We start from the raw sequence: 22,993 nt of genomic DNA on the forward strand, positions 1-22,993 counted from the left end.
GACGATGCTGTCACGCCTGTACATGGATCAATACATGAGTGGGGTAGATAAGGAAAAGGCAAAAACACCAGAGGGGCAAAATACCAGCTACAGGTAAAAAGATCACTCGCTTGAGACTGTAAGACCCGTGCACCACCTGAATTGACTACAAGAAATTGAATTGAAGTGAATTGCCTCACGCATGGATCCTGGAATGCCTAAAACTATATAAGATCAACAGGGATATGGTGAACAACACTGGCCAACTTCAAGCCTATAGCACAAGTCATCATGCAGGATTTACCAAGGAGATGCTTTGTCCACCACTCTGGGACTGTATGCCAAGCCGGAGGAAGGAGCATACATTCATTGTTATTGCATGCATTGTGTTTTAATCCTGCAGCTTATCACACATTTGATTTCCATGTATGAAAACTGCAAGTGTCCAGATTCAGGACAGACTCAGAAACACAGTGCTGCAGATCATCTGTGATCATCTCTGACGGAGAGCTGATGGGACGGAGGCTGTCCACCCCTGATAATACACCAGGACAAACTCAGCAGTGTGTAAGGAAGAGGAGGTCATGGTCCGTGGGAGCAATCATGCGGGGAGTGTTTCGGGATCGCTCTTTGGCTACGCCCTGGGCCAGGGCCACCAGTGTCACACCTGAATTCCATCGACAGGCAATCACAGGAGGAATACTTCAGGCAGCATGGTCTGCTGCTCAACGCCAGTCTGTTCAGTCACTCTTAGTGGTAACTAACTGCTCTGTACCCATTTTGGTTTTTTGCTCGGGTTTAATTCTACTCCCTTGTGCTCAGGTCTCCGTCCTGCTCGCTGGAAATACTACCTGCCTGTTCACCTGCCTGTCCTCCTGCCTGCCCTACATGCTGGATAACACTCTCTGTCAGTTCATCCCTCTAGATTCTCCCACAGTTAAGTAATTGTTTCCTCTTCTGTTGCAGTTTTCCCACAGTCCCAATCATGGCTTCTCTCGGCACTGACCTCCATATTTGCTCCGTTTCCTCTGGCCTGAATTTAAATTTCACTTTCATAGTTTGCTATTGTTTTCTCATACAAGAAACACCAGGTCTCTGTGGCTTTTAAACCCCAAAACATGCTGCGCCAAAAATTGGTCCACCCCAAGGATCGGGTCCCCGACACAAACAGAGTAACATAGTGTGCGCTGTTAAGTTCCAGCAGGATTGCCAGGATTTATACATCGGGGAAACCAAACAACCTCTGGCGAAGCGGATGGCACAACACAGAAGAGCTACCTCGTCAGGCCAGGACTCTGCAGTCTATTTACACCTACAGGCCAGTGGACACTCTTTCAATGATGAGGATGTACACATCCTGGACAGGGAGGAACGCTGGTTTGAGCATGGAGTCAAGGAGGCCATTTACGTGGAAAGGGAAAGACCATCTCTGAATCGAGGAGGGGGCCTAAGGGTACATCTTTCGCCATCTTACAATGCTGTGATTGCAGCCATTCCCCAACTCTCTGTGAATGGTACTCATGGTCTTTGATCAGTGGGTTTTGGTCAGTGGTTGTTGATCAATGGTCATGAGAATTTGCATAATTATAATTAAGGAACTGACCTCCCAGTCCATTGTTCCTTCAGTGGTGCTAGTTTCAGTCATTATGCAAATGTACTGTTTATAAGATTGGGGAAACCTGCAGTCAGCTGAGACTGAAGAAGTCACTTGGATGATGACGAAACGTTTCTCCCACAAAACGCTACGTCCAGATGAACAGAATCAACTTTTGGAGACATACATGAACTAAACTTTGTATATAGTTTGCTGCTTAATTTGTTTTGAGTCTGTTTCTGGGTCCAGTAATTGTGAGAACATCGGCTCATGACACAGTATCAGTCAGAAATAAGAGCTTCCTCTTTTTGAAGAACAATTAATCAGTGCAGCAAGTCATTCTATTTACAGTCAACTCTGACATGATCAAATGCATAGTACGTCACTTCTGATCATGAGAGTAGGGTTGCTAAACAGGAAAAAAAAAGGTAAAAGAACTGTGCACTGTAAAAGAAAATCCTAATATAAAAGTATTTTACTGTGTATTTTACAGTTTTGTACTGTTCTTCTAGAATATCATTAAATTTACATCAATAGACTGTGATTTCACATTTCAAATGTAAATTAACGTAAAATCACTGTAATGTAATAAAACATAATTTTCTTGTTTTTTAAATGTATTTGTCTGTACATATGCATATTTAGATTGTTAAAATACATTCACAAATGTATCATAATTTCACAAATATTTTTCCGTTATTTGAAAGGTTGAACTGTTAAATTCAAATGTAAAAAATGTGGAAAAATATAAAAAATGAGTCTTATAAACTTTTTTTACATCAAATAATAATAATTATTATTGCTATTTAGGGCGATCGTGGCTCAAGAGTTGGCAGTTTGCCTTGTAATCAGCAGGTTGCCGGTTCGAGCCCCGGCTCGGACAGTCTCGGTCGTTGTGTCCTTGGGCAAGGCACTTCACCTACCACCTACAGGTGATGGCCAGAGGGGAATTATAAAGTGGAATTGTAAAGCACTTTGAGGGTCTCAAAAAGTGCAATATGAATGCAATCCATTATTATTTAAACCAACTGTTAACTGTACATTTAAGTATTATTATTCATATTGCCGCATTCATTGACCTTGTTTATAGGTAATTTCATTGTTTAATCACATTAAATTGTTCCTAATTTAATGTTTAAAAGCACTTGAAAAAGGCAAAATCCCATGTAAAATTAGGGCAACAAATTGTATTTTCATTACTGGAAATAACCATATTTTTATGAGTTATTTTCTGTTATTTTACGGTATTATTTTGGCGCCCCAGCTGCTGGAATATTACTGTTTTTTTAAGATGTTTTTTCTAACAGTGTGAGCAGAGGATTTTCTAACAATTTCACAGTGTTTTTACATACAGTAGTTCACCCATTTAAACTTATCGTCATACGGGTGCCTTATAAGGCATAGGAGAAAAAGACCTAATTGAAAGTCTAAATCCAGGCAGTTTCACATCCTTACATGACAAACTATTTGCAGCTGAAGAGATTCATATATCATATATCTTTTTTTACGTGTGTTTTATTATCATGCTCATTCAAGCCATTTTGATTTTTTTTTATTGCATCATTATGCATCATTATGCATCATTAGTCTTGACATTACATACAGTTGTGGTTATTACAACAGAAAACCAGAGCTGTTTTGAAACTTCCTATGTGTGTCATCCTTTGTTGGCCTCTATACTTCTTATGCATGTAGATTCAGGGAAACGTAGGACTATATAAAAAATATAGCTAGCTCAAAGGGTTTTCTATTATCAGACATTTTAAATGTTGAAACAGTTTTATTAAGCAGGTATTTTGATAACTGCATTAAACATATAAGCCTTAACATCACCAATGCAGAACTTGGTGATCAGAGCTTGTGGCGAATTCAGTGAAAAAACTAAGTACGAACATAAATTCTAGATTAAACAAACAAACAAACAAACAAACAAACAAACAAACAAACAAACAAACAAACAAACAAACATAATTTAGAGTGATATTTTAAAAAAAAAACTTCATAATTTTCCACTTTAACAAATTCTGACCGTCAGAATAATGAAAGCTTAATTTTTGCAATTATTACCCTATGCTTGGAGTTGCCAATCATAGCAGCTGTGGATCATGTTTTGCTGTGCTTAAATCACAATTTGAATCCCTGTATCCTTCTAACACAATTGGTAAATCACAATGTTGAATTAAATCAAAGCGCTAAATCAAGGTCCTGAAGAGTCAGCTGAATGGGGAAAAACAAGATCTGAGGATAAGCACAACTGGATCATAAGATGCACTTATGAGTGGAAATCCCAATCTTCTTGATTCCTTACTCTAGCATGGCAAAAATTAGCAGAGAAAAAAACAAAAAATACAAAACCAAAGGTTCACAGTCTGAGCAGTGGCTCATTCCGCTGGTACTAAATATGATCCCTTTTAATCCAGCTATACAGCTATATATGAATACTTTATTTTACTCCCCCACCCCCCCTTTAAAACTCTGTTTGCTAACAACAATTAACTTAATTCAACTTCTTTTTACTAAATCATACATTTTTTTGAGTTAAATCTCCCTCCGTCCTACTTCTCTTGACTACAGGGAAAATGTCTACATTTTTGTTTCTTTGGATAAGCTAGAAAATCAGTATACAAGTCAGTGAGGCAAAATTCACAGTAACCCTCCCCTCCTTTTTCTTGTAAAACATCACTCATCATGATGACCCAAGACAGGATGATATAAAGAGTCATGGTTGACAATCATTCACACCCTGTGTTTTGCTTCTGTGCAACTAGCTTATATGAAAATATAAGACACAGGAATGGGAATACTAACAATGAGGATAACTTCTACAGTCTTTGTGCTTCTCATCCAAACATTTCTTTGTTTGGCTTCAGATGGTAATCAACTATTTCTTGTATTTTTTGCTAAGGCTTTTAACAGACTATCGTGCGTCCTGCCTGTCTGCACTAAATGTAAGATTGTTGTGTCCTCCATCATTTCCTGTATTTATGTTTGGTTTTTTTTACAATTCTACAATGAGTTATTCGTGATTTTATCATAAAAACTGTTCTTTAAGTAAACTTTCCGCAATTATAAATATAAAAATCAGTTGAAGCAAGTATGATAAATGGATGAAGATTTTCTTTGTTTTTTTACATCTCCAACAGTACTGTTTTTCAATATTTTTTTCTCTACAGATTCCCAATTTCAACTAATTAACAGGGCCACTGGTTTTTGTTTGGTAAAATTAAATAACCACTGCAATGACATTCGCTGGACATCTGGGGATCGACTTTTGGTTCAGAATAAGAACAAGTGCCTGGGTGTTCAGGGAAAAACTGTGGGCAGTGAAGTAAACCTGTATGATTGTGATGAAACCAGTGAGCTCCAAAAGTGGGAATGCATGAATGAAACTGTGATCGCTCTCAAAGGCCAAGAACTTTACATTGACCTCACTGCCGATAACACAGCCGTGCTCTCAAATAAAGTTGTACCCAGTAGCCACCTTACAATTTCTGGGACTTCCAGTGGTGCTTGCACAAGAACATATACAGGTAAGTGAAAACAAAAAAACAAAAACATTGTAAAGTAATTCATAATAACTTTTATGGAAATAATATTAGTGGCATAATAAATTTGTAGATTTTCATATTTAGTTCCAAAACAGTTGTAATGCAAAGATAGTGTGTCAAATGATTACAAGATGTTGATAAATGATAAAAGTATCATTTTGCTTAAACTATTCAAGCTATTCTTTGTTCTTTTCTTATATGTTTTCCTTATTTTGGTCCTTCAGAACTTTACACCATTGAAGGAAATGCAGCTGGGAGGCCGTGCATGTTTCCTTTCTTTTACAAAAGCAATTGGTATTCGGAGTGCACTGCATTTGACTCTCCAGGGAACCGTAAATGGTGTGCGGTTGAAACAAAATATGATCATGAACTCTGGGGTTACTGCCCAACTAACTGTAAGTACACAACAAATTCTAATACAGGTTTTCAGAGTAATAAGCAGAACCTGGACATCCAAATTTAAATGTTGAGGAACGCCATCTTGAGGTACAAGTTCAGTGTAACACTATAATACCTTAACTGTGTTTGTGTCACAGCCAAAGAAACCTGGAACAAAGACCCTACAACAGGAGCATCTTATCAGCTGAACACACAGTCAGCGCTGACCTGGGATCAGGCTGATGCCAGCTGCAAACAGCAGAGTGCCTCCCTGCTCAGTATCAGCAATCCTCATGAGCAGGCTTATATTTCAGGTAAGGAGAAAAGTCTCCACACTACACTGAATATATTGAAAACAAAACAATTCATTTAAGCTGAGAGAGTTTTACAAATAGCTAAAACTTGAAACATTAAAGTTGTTGTGGTCTGTAGACTGTAGACACTGCTCCAGCTGATGATTATGTTTTGAGTATTATACTTGTAAACTTTTGTTTTCTCTGTCTCTTTTGTCTGTTAAACTCTACTGACAGCACTATTAGGGACAAATTGGGGACAGGAGTACAAGCTCTGGGTTGGACTGATCTTCCAGCATTTAGATTATGTGTGGAAGTGGTCTAATGGGAATCCTTATGCATATCTGAATTGGGACTCAGGTAAGTTTTCTTTCAAGTTTCAGGAGCTTGTGTTACCATTCTGATGATAATTTACATTACTGTTGTTAAAATATTTCAGCAAGTCATCTTGATCATGTTTGTCATCTTTTTTTATTGATATAAGAAATGTTATCTGTCAGCAAGTCAATATTTTTTTCCCTATTTTTTATAAAATGTCTTCCACGCAGGCGTGCCAGTCACACTGCAGATATAGCAATAATCAGAGAACCTCTTATTGTTCAGCAATTTCAACAACCGCTAAATTATTGTGGTGGCGTTGTGTGTCACATAACCTTATCACTCTTGGGTAGAAATCATAGGCTTCTATTTTATTTCCACGAAAACTAAAATGCTCATACACAATACACACCATGCTTCTAAATATCTTGAGAATCCTGTGAATTGAAAGTTGCCGAGTCTCATCTCATAAGTGACAAGTTTCATTTACCATCACTGCTCCGTAGGACATCCAGTTTCTAATCCAGGATATAAGTGTGGAATTATTGATGGCGCTGTTCAGCTTTCTTGGCAAAGTTCAAAATGCAACAAGAAACTGGGATACATCTGCTACAGTGAAGGACCTTTGGATGCACCTACTGAAGGTATAGAAAAAAATCCCTTCTCTACCCTTCTCTTAAAAAACTTGATTGACTCTATTTCTTTGATCTTCTTCTTTTGTTCTTTTGGTTCATAGCTCCCGAGAGTGGATTTTGTACAGCACCCTGGATCCCCTACAATGGCCACTGCTTTTACCTTTATCGTAATGAAACAAAAAAATGGTCTGATGCTCAGAAAGCTTGCCGTAAAGAAGGAGGAGACCTAGTAACTATTCGTAATGTAGAGGACCAAAGCTTCATCATCTCTCAACTTGGATATGGTATGGCAATAAAAACTTCTGAGCACCATTTGCATTCCTTTAACATAACCTTCACCCTACACTTTTCATATTTATGCAATTTTTATGCAATTGCTGGTGAGTAACTGAAATATTTTTGAGGCACGATCTAATATGATTGTGTTGGTATGTTCCTGGATCAACAAAAGTAATGTTTGTCCAGTTTCAACATTGCAAGTTATCAATCACATTGCAGTGATGTCATAATGTTGTGATGTGGAAACACCATCACACCACACACCAAACCCTAACCCTACACCCCAAACCTTAACAATGATCACATACCAATGCCGAACGCAAGTTTTTTCCAAGTTGCAAAGTTGTGAAATCATAACAATGTTATTTGTCATATACAGTGTGAATCCTAGACAAACAAACATGTTGATCTAAGAAAAAGACCAACAATTTAGTTTTATGTAATTTATATACCGCAAATCACAGCAACAGTTACCTCTCTGAACCATAGTCGAGGGGGCTTGGAAGCTGAATGAAGTTTAACTTTACTGTAGGAGCCACAAGTAAGCCAGCAGGCTGAGAGCGAAGTGCTCTAATAGGGTGATAAGGTCAGTAAGACAAGATGGTGCCAGATTATTCAAGACCTGGTACATAATGAGAAGGATTTTAAATTCAATTCTATTTTCGATTTAACATGATTATATCAGATAGTCCATTTCTGAGAACACATTTAACCTCATAAAACTAAAGTCACAAGAAGTCAGGTGATTGAATATTGAACAAATTTATGCTCCTTTATACTTCAGCCCTAAATTCACTTCAGTCCATTTAACTGAAAGATGCAAATCCCACATAAATATCAAGTTAACTGTTAAAGTTACAGGAAGTGTTCAGCTTGTAATTAAGTCATTAGAAGTTGTCTCTCCTTAATTGTTAAAATGTCTAATTTGAACATCACACTGAAAAGTTAAAAACACACTCAAACATAGATATTAATGAATATCTTATTTTATAGCTACACACATAATACAATTGTGAGCAATCTATTCTTGGAAATGTATAGCCGTCCACCACCTTCAGAAAATCCAGGGCTCTCACCACAGCTAACAGTCACTTCAGACCTACCATGCAGACTACCTCTTTAGAATAATGACCGTTCATTAGTCGGTCACTTTGGGAATCCTGCTATTTTGGACACAAAACTAGGTTTTTGATTTTGTCACTTCATAAGCATTCAGTCACTTTCTGTTGACTGATCCCTGTATCACTGCACATCTCACATATGATGAAGTTTGTTTACAAGTCCAGCAATTCTGGCAGACGATTAGCAGCAGTCTAAAACTTAAGTGCAAAAGTAACATCTAAAGAGTAGCAAATGAGCAGAATTTATCAAGAAGATTATACAACAATTAATGTTATTTTCTGTCTGCAGCATCCACTGATGAACTCTGGATTGGACTAAACGATAGGAACAGAGAGAGGCTGTTTGTTTGGAGTGATCATTCTCCTGTGAGTTACACTAGCTGGGACTCTCGGGAACCAACTGTCACCTCTGAACAAGAAGACTGTGTTCTGATCAGAGGGGAGGTAAGGTGCACAGTGTGGGAGAGATTATTGATGATTGTGACACGCCAGCTTTTTTCTGTAAAACTATGCAGTTCTGTTAAAGAACACTGGATGCCAGGAAGGTCCATTAATATCCAGGAAAATTAGGTCTTTGTTTTATGATATGCACCGTAGCCTGTCTATCTCTTGTTAATTTCAGTTTCCACATATATTTTGCTCTTTTCATTCTTGCAGAATGGAAACTGGGCTGACCGTGTGTGTGATGAGAAACATGGCTTTATCTGCATGAAGACAAGTGACTCTGAACCCTCTGGAGATGAAGTGGAGCTGAACGCAGGCTGCAAAACTGTATGTGAACCTTTCATATATTTTCCAAAGAATGTCTGCATCTGTTATCTGTTTCTGTTTTGTAAAGGCTGTTGTATATTTCAAATGGCACAATGTCTAAATTTAATTTTGTGCCTGTGGTCCATGAAATATCTAGGAAAGCAGCATACACATAAGGTATGATGCCTAATGAAACATTGTATTTGGGTGCTGTTTATAGTAAAAAGATTAAGAGAACATCTTATTTAGTCATTGCATTTTTAGGAAAAAAAAAACATTCCTGTAGAGTAAACAAGTAGTCACACTGATGCAGTGTGATTCTGCATTCTGGTGTTTTACTCCTTGCTATCACAAAAAGACAGAAAGACAACATTTAACGACAGGCTTGAATAGTTCTCCAACTTGTTTCTCTGCAATGCAGGGTTGGAAAAGACATGGATCCTACTGCTACTTTCTAGGGACTGAGACAAAGACGTTTCATGAAGCCAACGATGACTGCAAGAGCTCAAACTCTTACTTAGCTGACGTTTCAACTGGGTAAAATAGTTTTCATAAAAAAAAAATTATATGTAATTTTGCATCAGGCAGCCTCTAATGTGACTTGTGTAAATATTTCCAGGGTGGATAATGCTTTCCTTGTAAGCTTGGTGGGGCTGAGGCCAGAGAAACACTTCTGGATAGGTCTCTCAAACCTGAAAAACAGAGAATATTTTATGTGGACCAACAATGCCTATGCAAGATATACTCACTGGAACACTCATATGCCAGGTAATGCAAAATGTGAATCGCTATGTAAACTATAGTTGGGAGATGACTTCACAAATGACAGCTAACAATTTCTTTTATAACACAAGGTAACGTGCAGGGTTGTGTTGCTATGGCAACTGGGCATTCTGCTGGCCTTTGGGATGTGTTGCCCTGTACCAATAAGGAAAAATACATCTGTAAACACCTGGCAGAGGGGGCAGCTTTAACCCCTGCTCCACCAACCACTGCCACGCCTAACTGCACAGATGGATGGATTAAGATGCAATCCAGAGGCATCTGTTATAAGGTACTGTGGCTGCCACAGTGGTACATGACTTAAGTATTCTGCAGTCTCTATTTTTCACAAGCCCTTTACAAACAGTAGAGTTACCAAGAGCAGCAGTATAGTAGCACTATAAACAAGTAAGTTACCCTGAGCTCCTCCTGATTCAAGGCAGTAGCAGAGGACCAATATTAACTGGTTTTGTTAAAAGAATAAACGGGTAAAGACATGTCCGATGTTATTTTACTCCGAAAAATTATTGAAACCAGAATGCATTGTGCTGCTATAAGCCCCCAAAAACCAAACAAATAAAGAAAAGCCTCACAACCTTGTGATCAGTTTTATGTAGGAAAGATTTCATTCCAACCAAACTACACTTGTCATTTGCATCATTTATGCAAAAGAAAGTATGCATTGACACATGACAAGAGGCTTCTACTTGTGATAACATCCCAGAATGTAAATATAGATGGTATTCCTCTTAGCTTAGCTGCAATATCACCGTTTGGATTGCAGAGCTAACTTCAAAACTGGCCAAAAAAAAAAAAAAACAACCAAAAAACTCTTGCTGAATAAGCAGAGGAAAAACATGTTAATTTTGTTTTGAGTGTGTGTCCCATCAATTTCATAATATCTGTGACAGTTGTGACTTTTTGCCAACAACTTGACTTTCCTTTTTGTTAGTGATTTCTGATCATTTCTGCACATGGGTTTCTGTCACTTCCATACTCATAATCCTTTCTGTTGTAGAAGGATATGATTATTCTGTTGATCTTATTCATAACAAGGATGACATAAAAACAGAGATGACGGCCCATGTTTAGCATGTAGTTCTGAATGTACAAATATTATTAAGCTTCAGATCACAACTCAGTTTCTTATATTTTGTTTATAGATCTTTCCAGAGGCTTCAGAAAAGAGAAAGACCTGGTACGAGGCTAGAGATTACTGCAGAGCCATTGGAGGAGACCTAGTCAGCATTCACAGGAGTGCTGATTTACTACCAAGGCAATTTTCATGGTATGGTGTTATCTGGTCTACAATCAGAGCTACATAAGATAAAAATCTTTCGTAAAGTACACCTCCAGCCTAAGTCACACATTAGTGGCAGTCATAGATTCTTATCATTTTCAAGCAATGAGTTGCGTATTAGCATAATCACTGATAGAAAAAAGGAAACATGTTTTTACAAAATATTTACACAAAATAAGTAAATAAAAGGTCTTTGAGCAAGAAAAAGAAATTACACAAGTATAAACATTTGGAACATACATTTGTCCATTATAGGCATAATCAATACTGGATTGGACTTAGTGCTCCTGACCCAGACACAGGTTATGTATGGAGCGATGGATCCCCGGTGAGTTTACAGTTTTTAACTCTCTACAATGGTTTATGTAGCCAAAATGATGATAACGATCAAGATGATGATTATTAATATTACTGATGTTACAGCTGCTATTACTACTGCTACAAATACTACTACTACTATTCATAATTATCTTATTTTTGTATAAAGGTAAACTTTCAAGAGTGGAGTGATGGAGAGCCAAACAATGAAAATAACGCCGAATCATGTGCTGAAATAAAACCCAATTATTGGGAGAAAACTTTGTTTTGGAGTGATGTGCACTGTGAGAAGTACAATAACTGGATTTGTCAGATCCACGCAGGTACAGCATGGTCACAGTTATACAATTCTTTTGTAGCATTTTTTTTTGGACCAGAAGATTATTGTATGTATTCTCACAATGTCAAGCTGGTCACTAGTAACTCAACACTATTCTGTTTTTATTCCTTCACAGGAGTCACCCCAAAGCCGGCTCCAGACCCTGTCACCCCTGGTAAGTGCACCAGTGCGTTGAGGAATTTGACCATACTGCCATACAGCATCTTTACATGACTGTTGACTTTCTATTGGGATTACCAGGCTGAGACCATTATTCATACTATGCTGACAGGGAAACTGATGTCTCATGGATGCTGATTTTCTGCGTGGCAAATATTTGAAACTAGTATAATATAATAAGTATAATAATAATAGGCTGAATAATATTATTGTGTTTTGTTTTGTTTTTACCACTAAGCTGTTAAAGGCTGATGGGGTACTGCTGTGACCCCCACTGGGCAGGCAGATGGGATGGATGGGTGTTGTGTTTGTGAATGCGATAACTCAAGAAAACACTTTTGATTTTTGAAATTGATACCATAGCTGTGTCTGCTAGGACACATGTACAATGAATATATGAATGTATGAATGTTTATGAACTCATATGAAATGCGTTTTTTATATAAAATGCTATACAAATACAGGCCGTTTACCATTCATAATCCAACAACAAATCCAAAATATGTTACAGAACCTAGACTTGCTCTTCTGAAATCTCAAAAGATAATGGAATAATGATTTCAAAAAACAAAACAAGATAAAAACCTGTGAGAATAGTAATAGTAAATAGAAAGTCAGTTCTATGAGTGTGTGAAGCCAATTGAAAGGATTTAATGGCTGACCATCCTTTATTTTTCTCTGTATCTGACGGTGCAAGGATCAGTTGAATTAGACTGAACTGTTTTTTCATAGTTGAACTGTTTATTTGTTTATCAATTCAATTTTATTTATACAGCACCAAATCACAACAATAGTTGCCTCACGGTGCTTTATATTGTAAGGTTGACCCTACAATAATACATACAGAGAAAAACCCAGCAATCATATGAGGCCCTATGAGCAAGCACTTTGGCGACAGTGGGAAGGAAAAACTCCCTTTTAACAGGAAGAAACCTCCGGCAGCACCAGGCTCAGGGAGGCGGGGCCATCTGCCACAACCAGATCTCATTGATACTGTATGAGCATAAACCTCACAGTGAAGAAAGGAAGATTGGATTGTGTAGTTTGAGGAAAAGATGGAAAACATGCAGTTGTTGTTCATAATTTTAAAGCCTCACTGTGAACAGCTGGAAAAACATGAGCTTGTCATGAAAAAAGTTATTTTTTTAAGACTTGCTTATCTAACACATTTACAGCAGTTTCCAAACATGTTTTTATAACGTTTTCTTTGAAATTTTTGAAAAAGAGGGTCATACTATTTGCACATTTACTGAAATAGATTGCGCATTTCTTATCTATTCTCAGAATATAACACGACATCTGATGGGTGGCTAGAATGGAATGGGGCTCAGTATTACATTAACAAAAAGGCGATGGCCATGGAGGACGCTCGTATGTTCTGCAGACAGAGGCATGGTGACCTGGTATCTATCAACAGTGAAGCAGAAAGGATATTTTTATGGAAACAGGTGAGCAATGGCATTTGTAAAAGATTTACCAAGGCAATGGGTATTTAAGTTATAATTGCAAAAACTTAAACATCCAGACACCGACAGTTTTTTCCTATGTATCCATGTTTTTGTGCAGATTTCAACAGGTTATCGGAATTCTTGGATTGGCCTATCTGTAGATCTTGATGGAACATTTCAGTGAGTATGAATTTAGTGACAAAAACGTAAATGCAATTTACAATTAACTTAAATTTATGTAACAGCAAGTTAAAAAGTACTTAGTGCAAGGCAGCATGTCAGATAAGTATACCAGTTTTAATTTCAGTCAGTCATATCTTGAGTGTTTGATTTAAAATCTACTGTTCTGATACACAAAGGGGAAATTAAATGTGTCTTATTGTCCAAATACTTTAAGCTCTAACTGCAAATGCAGATCTATTTGCATTTCTATTTGCGAAACTTTGTCTGTATTTGTAAAATTTTGGAGTTTCCTGTTTGTAATCTTTCCCACCAATTTTACTCAGTTATTACAGCTAAAAACAACAAAAGTGTGACCAAAAAGAAGAAGGATAAGAGTATCTTTAATGAACCCAGTATGCCACTGTCTTGGTATTATTGTCACAAATCTTTTACAGATATATTTAAACAAATTTATTTTTTGTGTTACATTAAGGTGGATGGATGGTTCTCAGTTGTTGTTTCAAAGTTGGCAGGAAAATCAACCTGACTTCAAGAACTTTGATGAGAACTGTGCTTTCATGACATATCACAATGGTGAGTGTACCGAAATACGATTCAGTTTCACTGAAATACATACAAGTGGTATCACCCAGTGATAGCACTCAGGCCATCCTGTCACAACTATCCCTTCAGTTTTACTGGCACCCTAGTTTTATCACAGTAATACGTATCCTTTACAGCCCATACACACATATCAAAGAACAGCAAAAGTACAGACATCCTAGAAATACTACTATTAGAAAATATAAGTTGAGTTGAAGTAAACATTCAACTTCGTACTCAAGTAAAAGTTAAAAAAAAGTGAAATGTAGTCACAGTCACACACTGTTTTACTTTAAATTCATCACAGCAGCTGGACCTTTAGCTTGCAACACACTGTGTAAAAAACTGCACACAAACAGTTTGTGTGTTTGCTGATGTTTGCTGAGCTGATAGAAACATTTGAAATTTGAAATTACCTGCCACTTAAAAAAAAGTCACTCCCATTATGCTCATTCCTCTATTGTAGCACTAGCTATGATGCTAAAGTACCTAAACCGCAACGTACGGACACCTGCAGTTGTTGTGGTGTTATGACAAAAAAAAAAGAAAAACACCATCCCGCCTTTAACCCCTGACTTTGGCACACGTCATCTCTTTTTACGAGTCATCCTCTGGTGATAAACACATGAACAGGATTGACTTCTGCTTCAAATCGGTTTGATGTTTTGAGGCTCGCAGGGACAAAATAATAACTTGACCCTAAAGCGTTAAAGCAATAGTAATGAGTCTGTTTTGAAAATGTAAGAAGTAGAATACAGATATTTGTTTAAGAATGTAGGGAGTAAAAGTAAAAAGTATGTAGAAAAAGAAACTACTCAAGACGACATGCTACAAAAGATAAAATGAGTGTGTGATATCAAAATTGATTGAAGTTGATTTTTTTAATTATTCATTCAAGTCAATAATGTTATTAATTTAATCTGCTGACCTGGCCTGCAGGATTCTGGCATGACTCCAGCTGTGGGCTTGAGTATGCGTCCATTTGTAAGCGCAGCAGCTCAACACCTGCAAACACCACCGCCGCAGTGCCTACAGTGTCCCCAAAAGGTGGATGTCCACACCCCTGGAAAAAATTTAACTCTAAGGTCAGATGTCTTTTCATGTCTTTTAATCTTTCTATTATTTACTGTTGAAGCAATATGTTCTTAGTGCTTGGAACACTATATTGATCTTTTTCATCTTTCAATTTTAGTGTTACAGCATCATTGACAATCAGAATTTAACATGGCATGATGCAAGGGAAAAATGCAAACAAAAGGGTGGAAACTTGGTGTCTATTACTTCAAGACAGGTGGAAGGTTTGTTTCATTTTCTTTTCACTCAAATAAGTATTTCGATTTTGTTACCTTCTCGTCTTTTGTGGTCCATTTATGATACTACCACTGAATTTCTTTTGTTGTGCAGTTTTGGCATACCCACAAGTTAGAGCTGATACCACGGTGCACTTTTATTTGCAAGAAAATATCTTAACCATAAATCTTTGTCTACATTTTCAGTGTTTCTACTGTCTCAAATGGCTGATGCGCCTACTACAGACTTGTGGATTGGTTTATTTCAGTCACAGTGGAGAACTTACTGGACTGATGGACAACCAAAGTCATACATCAATTTGGGTAATGATGTAAGTGGGAAAATAATAATCTGTTCTCAGTGAGTAAAAAAAATCATGCTGAAAATCTGTAGCTATATAGACTGGGTAATGTGTCAGGAACGAACAGATGCCACCTGGCTTGACAAAAATGAAAATGGTCAACCTAGAGAGTGGCCAAATTCAAATGGGGTGATACAGTACCATAGGTCATTAACCTAAGATGGGGGCTCATTATTTAAGACCTTGTATGTGATGAGAAAGATTTTAAATTCAATTCTGGATTTAGAAGGGAGCCAGTGAAGAGAACCAAATATAAAAGAAATGTGCTTTCTCTTTGTAGTCCCTGTCAGTATTCATGCTTCAGCATTTTGGACCAACTGAATGTTTTTCAGGGAGTTTTTAGGACATCCTGACAATAAAAAAACTACAGTAGTCAAGCCTAGGAGTAATAAATGCATGAACTAGTTTTTCAGTGGAGAGTCCCAGAAAGCAGTCTTACATATCTGTTTAATATCCTGGTCAAAACAACTCTTAAGATTCATCACAGTGTCTCTGGAGGCCAAGGTAATGCTATCCAGAGTAAGCATGTGGTTAGATACCATATTTCTAATATTTTTACCAGTATCACACTAAGATCTAGGAGGAAAAGAACAGAGATGACTCAGTAGCTTGTATGGCCCCCGCATGTTTATATACATGCTTGATGATATTGGGGCATGTTTCTAATGACACGACTGATAGTGTTTCAGGTGTCTCCCACCAGATTTTAGACATCAGAACATTAAGTGAGTAAAAAACACCCTAAATGCATTTAGAATATATTTAGAACTACACATTCAATTCTTTTAGTAATTATAGTTTTTTTTTGGTCACAATTCCAGCCCACCTGCTTTATCTGGGCTTGGAACTGGCAAAAGTGACCTGAAATACGCACTCTGGTGGAGTTATTTTGTGTGTGTGTGTGTGTGTGTTTTTAAGTAGTTTTAAACCTTGTGATCCACAAAAAGTAAAAGTAAAAGAAGAACTGACTGTGTTACAGTCAGGGCTGGAGCAGTGGCTTCGCTCATGCGCGATTCATTGCAGTTTGGACGCGTAGGGGTTAACATCTGCTCTGACACCAGCTGGGGGACACTGCTGTGTGAGGATGATCTGCTGCCTGTGAGCGCTTTGGCACGGGCGAGGTGCCCATGGCAGCACCCGCTGCTTGTTGAGAGTAAGAGCGATACGTGCTTTCACGTCACAAAGTGGTCATAAGTCTTCCTAAAAACACCAGCAAAAGTCGCCAGATTTGTCACTAGTCGCTTTTTAGAAAAGAGGGTCTGAAAACTCGCTAAATATATCGCCAAAGTCGCCAAGTTGGCAACACTGGTGCCATTGCCAAACCTATAAAAGTCTTTGCATCCTGCCATGGATATGCCTCTCCAGACTGTCACAGAGCCACAACCAAACTAGTCATGCTGAACGATTTAACATTATGGTATTCTATGGCAAATACCAATCAAATTCAATGAAGTTGGACAGTGAGCACAGGCCACCCTACATGATGTAGTGATCTCAGGCTACTCTTACGAATTCTGCTTCTGATTGTTTGGTCAGAGACATTTACACCAGTGCCCTGCTGGAGATGACTTGCTGGGCTCTGACAGTGCTCATCCTGTTCCTCCTTGAACAAAGGAGCAGATACTGGTCCTGCTGATGAGTTCAGGACCTTCTACAGGCCTGTCCAGCTCTTCCAGAGTAACTTCCGGTCTCCTGGAATCTCTTCTATGCTCTTGAGACTGTGCTGGGAAACACAGCAAACCTTCTGGCAATGGTACATATTGATGTGCCATCCTGGAGGAGCTGGATTACCTGTGCAACATCTGTAGGATCCAGGTATGGCCTCATGCTACCAGCAGTGACACTAACTCTAGCCAAAGGCCAAACTAGTGAAGAAACACTCGGAAAAGAGGAGCAGGGGGAAAATGTCAGTGTCCTCCACCTGTAAAACCATTCCTGTTTTGGAGGTTGTCTCACTTTTGCCCCTCTAGTGCACCTGTTGATAATTTCATTAACCCCAAAGTTGCTGACACTGATTAACAACCTGCTCTGCTATCCCAGAACTTTAGCTGACTCGATGCTATACTTTGGTTAAAAAGTGTTCCATTAATTTTTTGAGCAGTGAACTTGCACCATGTAGATACAGTCTATATTACCTATTGTGGAGGGTCAGGCACATTGAAATAATCCATAACTTTATATTTTTGTATTTACAAATAATTAAAATCTTTGTGTTTACGTTGCAGCATTGGTATTGGTATTATAAACAAAAGGTAAGTCGATTTTAAAGATCCAAGAATGCCCCGTGTTCCCTGACACAGTTCCCTGTATCATCACGTATCATTATTCTCTGTTGACCCAACTCTGTTTCCACAGAAAAACTGTTTTGTGATCAATACCAAGCCTTTAATTGGTATTGGGAAATGGATTCAAAAGTCATGCAATGACACCAATGGATTTATCTGTCATCGAAATCTTGGTGAGTCCATTTCTAACCCCAGGCCTGTTGCCACCCAACTTCAGCTGCAGCTCCATCACACTCTCTCTAGCTTTTCTAAAACAACTAAAAATTTGCTTTGACATTTCATTCCTGTAATTAATATCTATATATAATATATAATAACAATAATATCTATGATCAAGGGTATGATTCATCACTGGAAATAGCTATAATAACTTTTTAAGAATGATTCAGAGGGTTTTATTATGTAAAAAAAATAAAATAGTTTCTATTCTCATCCTAAACAGACACATCTCAACCAGATTCTCCAGAACCAACAATTTCTACTAACTACATCAAAATACTCAATGACTCCATTAAGGTTGTTCCTCAACAAATGAATTGGGATAAAGCTGCAGAGTACTGTAAAAATGACGATGCCCTCCTAGCTAGCCTGAGGAATGAGTGGACGCAAGCTTATGTTGAGCTCCTGGCGCTGAATCTCAAGGCTCCTCTTTGGTTTGGATTACACAAAGCGCAGGTAAACTTTTGAAGACATATAAAAAGTTCATAACTCAATAATAGGGCCAACCACTTCGAAACTTCTGACTGCAAATTCAATCAAAAATCTACTTATGTGCACAAAAAATTATTTCAACAAAGATTTTATCTAACGAAATAATCTGTAATTATGAAAATGAAATCTTTGTTGATGGATAAATATACTGGCCTAGTTATTTATCCAATCATTCGGTTATTTGTGAACTGAGATTAATCATCCATCCATTTCAGTTAAATCTAGCTATTGCTTTTCATAATACGTCTGCCAGCACCACGTAAACACATTTGAAGTTGCTGTGTAGCACTTGCTAACTTGATTACAAAGATGCCAATAAAGGTCATATAAAGAAGCAGTTGCACATTATGCTGCATTAAAAATAAACACTTTTAAATGCAGCAGTCATTAAATAAGCATTGTGGAAAGTTTCACTGTTTTACTAAAGTGCCTACCTTACCCAGGGCATGATCAGTGCAGCCTCCCTAATCCAGCAGGGAGATGCTCTGTGTGAGGAAGGCATGTTGAGCAGCAGCACTTCTTATGTAAACTCTTAAACTGTTACTTTAAACTCCATCATTTTACCTAGCTCCGGCTGTCTTAGCTAAAGGAGCAGATACTGATCCTGCTGATGAGTTAAGGACCTTCTAAAGACCTGTCCACCTCTTCCAGAGTAACTGTCTCCTGGAATCTCTTCAATGCTCTTGAGACTCTGCTGGGAGACACAGCAAACCTTCTGGCAATGGTACATTTTGATTTGCCATCCTGGAGGAGCTGGACTACCTGTTTTTTGAGCAGTATAGATTATCATGTTAGTTTGAGTCAACTCCGTTCAACTGTTATATCCTCTGTGCAGCTATGCTTACTAAGGGAAATATTCCTAAAAGCCGAATAAAATAGATAAAAACAGGTGTGGGTCACAATCAGCCAAGGTTTCCGGTGAACCCACTGTTAGATCTTACGCCACCCTATCATTTGAGTTACTCAGATCAAATGACCCAAGATGTGAGAGGGCGTTAAGGCGTGTGGGAAGGGATCTCAAAACTGGATTACAGATGAGAGGGTTCCTATGGTTCTGCTAGTTTTCTTGATTGGTAACTGCTGTCTCATTAATCTTTTCTTTCAGATCAATGGCTCTTTCCGCTATGTTGATGGATGGCATTTAATATTCAGTCGATGGGGTAAAAATGAACCAAGCAAGGACAGAAGTTGTGTATACATGGATGTGGATGGAAAATGGAAAACCACTCACTGTAATGAGACACTAATGAGTGTTTGCATGAAGTCGACAGGTACGACCAAACACTGGCTAATAGATACCCTATAACCCTGTAATGACTGGCATGTCTGTTTCATTTAAACTTGAATCACTGTTGAGAAGCTTAAATTACAGATCACAGGTACTGATGTCCGTAAAATTTCTCTCTCTCTCTCTCTCTCTCTCTCTCTCTCTCTCTCTCTCTCTCTCTCTCTCACACACACACACACACACACACACACACACACACACACACACGTTTGTTGTCAAAACAATACATTTAAGAGTTTTAAAAGATGTAATTCATTGATCTCATTGACATCATTGTCTCATTCACAGATGTGCTGCCAACAGAGTCAACTCTTTTTCCAGGAGTTTGTCCTCTAGACCCAGAGGCAACAATAGAAAACAAGAACTATATCTGGGTACCATTCAGGGGTTATTGTTATATTTTTATTACAGAGCAAAAGCGCTGGCAAGAAGCATCTACCAGCTGTGTAGCACATGGTAGGCGACTTATCTGAAAGATACTTTTATGCAATAAATTGCTGTAGTTTCATTAACAACTGATTTGTTTTGTTAAGGTGGAATGCTTGCCAGCATTGAAGATTCCTCTGAGCAAAAATTTCTAGAAATTAACCTGAGAACTTTTCAAGATGGCTACACATCTTTCTGGATTGGCCTGTTTAAAAAACAACACAAAGGTGAGTCATTATTTATTTTTATGGTAAATAATAATAATAATAACAATTGTAACATATTTTTTGATCATTTGTTTTTAAACCAAATTTTCAGTTCAAAATAAATATTTTTTTTAAATGATGTACACTGTTGTTTTTGTCTATTTGCCTGCAGAGGAATGGCTCTGGTTGGATAAAACAGTCATTAGTTACACTAACTGGGCTGAAGGTCAACCTGTTAATGGCAGCAGATTACCCCGCAGAGGAGAGATTAGTACATCAGATGGGACATGGACAGATATTGGCATGTGGGTTCAAAGACCTTACATCTGCAAGATACAAAAAGGTAAAATAATCTTTATTTATAAAAGTGTTTTCTCTTTTTCTTTTCTGTAATGATATGAATCTCTAGTAAGATGTTCACAACAGACATGACACAGTCATATGAATCCAAAAGGAATAACTCTTGTTACCGTGTTACAAATGCAAATACCTGTTTACGCCATACCAATTTACTTTTATTTTTAAATGAAGTAGAGTTACTTTGTGATAAAGTGTCTTATTTGATTGTTCTTTTTTTCCCTTTTGTAGTATTGCTACCAAAGCCATCACCATCATCGAGTAAGAAACACCTCTTTTAACTATTTATTTTACATATCTTGTTTCAAATTATTACAAATGTTTTTTAGCTGATTACCATCTACTTTTTCACTCTGTACAGAAACTGGATTACCTCATCATCAGCGTGTCTATATAACCACTGCAGTTGTGTTAGTCATTACTGGAATTGCAGTGGTGGCAGTCACTGCTGTCTTCTTCTTCAAGAAATTTGGTCATCAGTTACCCGCCCCTAACACTTTCGATAACCCGCTCTTCTTCAGTAGTAGGGTGTCACAGCCTGAGCAAGCTGACACCAGTATACTGGTAGAGAATGCAGCAGAAGAGAACACTGGAGATTTAATCAGTATGTAATTTAAATATTTTGGGCTCATTTGCATGGCCCATGTGATTCCTAGTATGTTATGAAAATTTGAGCTGAGGTGGCAGTAAATGGCTAAAAGCATATTTGAAACAACACAGGAGAATGTTTAACCAAATATGTATGTTATGACTGTGAAAATTGATTAAATTTGCTTTTGTTACGAAATCAGTTTTACCCCGGTTCTTTTTATTCCTCGAGCATCCAGAGACGGCACCGGACTCAGTAGTCATTTCACAAAACCTTTATTCATCTTTACTCATCTTTTACTCATCTTTACTCATCTTCTTTACTCATCTTTTACTCATCTTTACTCATCTTCATTTAAGCATGCATCTTCTAGAAGGGAAGACGAGGCCGGTGTGTCCCTCTCCAAATCTTCACTCCTTTGTCTGTGAAACACAGTTTTGTAGGGGCGACCCTATCATAAAACCCCCCACGGTGTGCTGCAAACTCTGTCTGTGTCTATGTGCACGAGCACATGAATGCCTACATGTGCACGTTCCCGCGTGTCTATGTGAGTGCTCGTGTGTGACTGTGTACGCATACCTGTGTGTATGTGTGTGCACATGAGTGAGTGTGCGTGTGGATGTGTGTGTGCACATGAGTGAGTGTGCGTGACAGTTAAAACACTGTGGGTGTAGGTGACTCCCTAGGTCATAAAACCCATCTCCCTTCCAGACCACAGTTATCCAGTTACAAATGTTGAGACCCCCACCCAAACATCCTCTGGGGAATTTCCACTCAGCATTAACTCCTCTCTGTTTTACTTTCACAGTTCAAGTGGGGGAGGGGTCTCCTACAATCTACTCCTAAGTTCACAACACAATGAGGCCTTTATTATATTAAGGTCAGTGTCTCTACAATAGTTCTACATTCTATGTTAACACATTTCTAAACTCTAAATCAGCTAAACATTCCTACACTTTATTTTCTGAATGTAAATATTTAAAACATTGTATATGGACGGTGGCACAGTTTCCTCACAGTATGAAGGTCCTGAGTTCCATCCTTTCTCCCATAGTCCAAAGACAAGCAGTTAGTGGGGTTAGGTTAATTGGTAAATCTAAATTGCCCATTGGTGTGAACGTGAGTTTGAATGGTTGTCTCTGTGTCTATAGAACCTGTTCTAATCCGGTCTTTAAGTCTGACGTCATTAGCCATGTCTGCAGTATTGCCAACTTAGCGACTTTGTCGCTATATTTAGCGAGTTTTCAGACCCCTTAGTGACTTTTCTTCTAAAAAAAAGTCGCTAAAAAAAGACGTGAAAGTGCGTATCGCTTTTACTCTCAACAAGCAGCGGGTGCTGTAACGCAGTCAGTTCTTCTTTTACTCTTTTACTCTTATGCTGTTTTGTGGACCACAAGGTTTAAAACTACTTATAAAGACACACACACACACAAAGTAACTCCACCAGAGTGCCTATTTCGGGTCACTTTTGCCGGTCCAAGCCCGGGTAAAGG

At 38.1% G+C, this 22,993-nt stretch overlaps 1 protein-coding gene across 1 annotated transcript; it reads left to right on the top strand.

The window, feature by feature from the left end:
* Nucleotides 1-4,324: 4,324 nt before the first annotated feature.
* On the top strand, nucleotides 4,325-21,629 carry LOC146553401 (macrophage mannose receptor 1-like). Its single transcript, XM_085253791.1, has 31 exons — nucleotides 4,325-4,446; nucleotides 4,747-5,103; nucleotides 5,346-5,516; nucleotides 5,658-5,813; nucleotides 6,030-6,152; nucleotides 6,617-6,754; nucleotides 6,847-7,029; nucleotides 8,435-8,589; nucleotides 8,803-8,916; nucleotides 9,317-9,432; nucleotides 9,515-9,663; nucleotides 9,750-9,949; nucleotides 10,821-10,945; nucleotides 11,213-11,285; nucleotides 11,445-11,598; nucleotides 11,731-11,769; nucleotides 13,059-13,222; nucleotides 13,341-13,402; nucleotides 13,878-13,978; nucleotides 14,927-15,072; nucleotides 15,180-15,285; nucleotides 15,484-15,608; nucleotides 17,864-17,890; nucleotides 17,994-18,096; nucleotides 18,366-18,598; nucleotides 19,740-19,905; nucleotides 20,211-20,378; nucleotides 20,456-20,575; nucleotides 20,727-20,897; nucleotides 21,143-21,172; nucleotides 21,273-21,629. The coding sequence occupies exons 1-31, from the start codon at nucleotides 4,368-4,370 to the stop codon at nucleotides 21,521-21,523; spliced, it is 4,305 nt and encodes a 1,434-aa protein (XP_085109917.1). The 5' UTR covers nucleotides 4,325-4,367; the 3' UTR covers nucleotides 21,524-21,629.
* Nucleotides 21,630-22,993: the final 1,364 nt, after the last annotated feature.

The sequence above is a fragment of the Mchenga conophoros genome, linkage group LG18 (assembly GCF_057382185.1).
Source record: "Mchenga conophoros isolate Kocher_MC1m ecotype Shallow Benthic linkage group LG18, M_conophoros_male_GT1.1, whole genome shotgun sequence".
Classification (NCBI taxonomy): Eukaryota; Metazoa; Chordata; class Actinopteri; order Cichliformes; family Cichlidae; genus Mchenga; species Mchenga conophoros.

Coding starts and splice junctions, on each gene's coding strand:
- LOC146553401 (XM_085253791.1), top strand. CDS start 4,368: ATGGGAATACTAACAATGAGGATAACTTCTACAGTCTTTGTGCTTCTC. Junction 4,447..4,746: donor TCTTTGTTTGGCTTCAGATG/GTAATCAACTAT, acceptor TTTTCTCTACAG/ATTCCCAATTTCAACTAATT. Junction 15,073..15,179: donor GGAAAAAATTTAACTCTAAG/GTCAGATGTCTT, acceptor TTTCAATTTTAG/TGTTACAGCATCATTGACAA.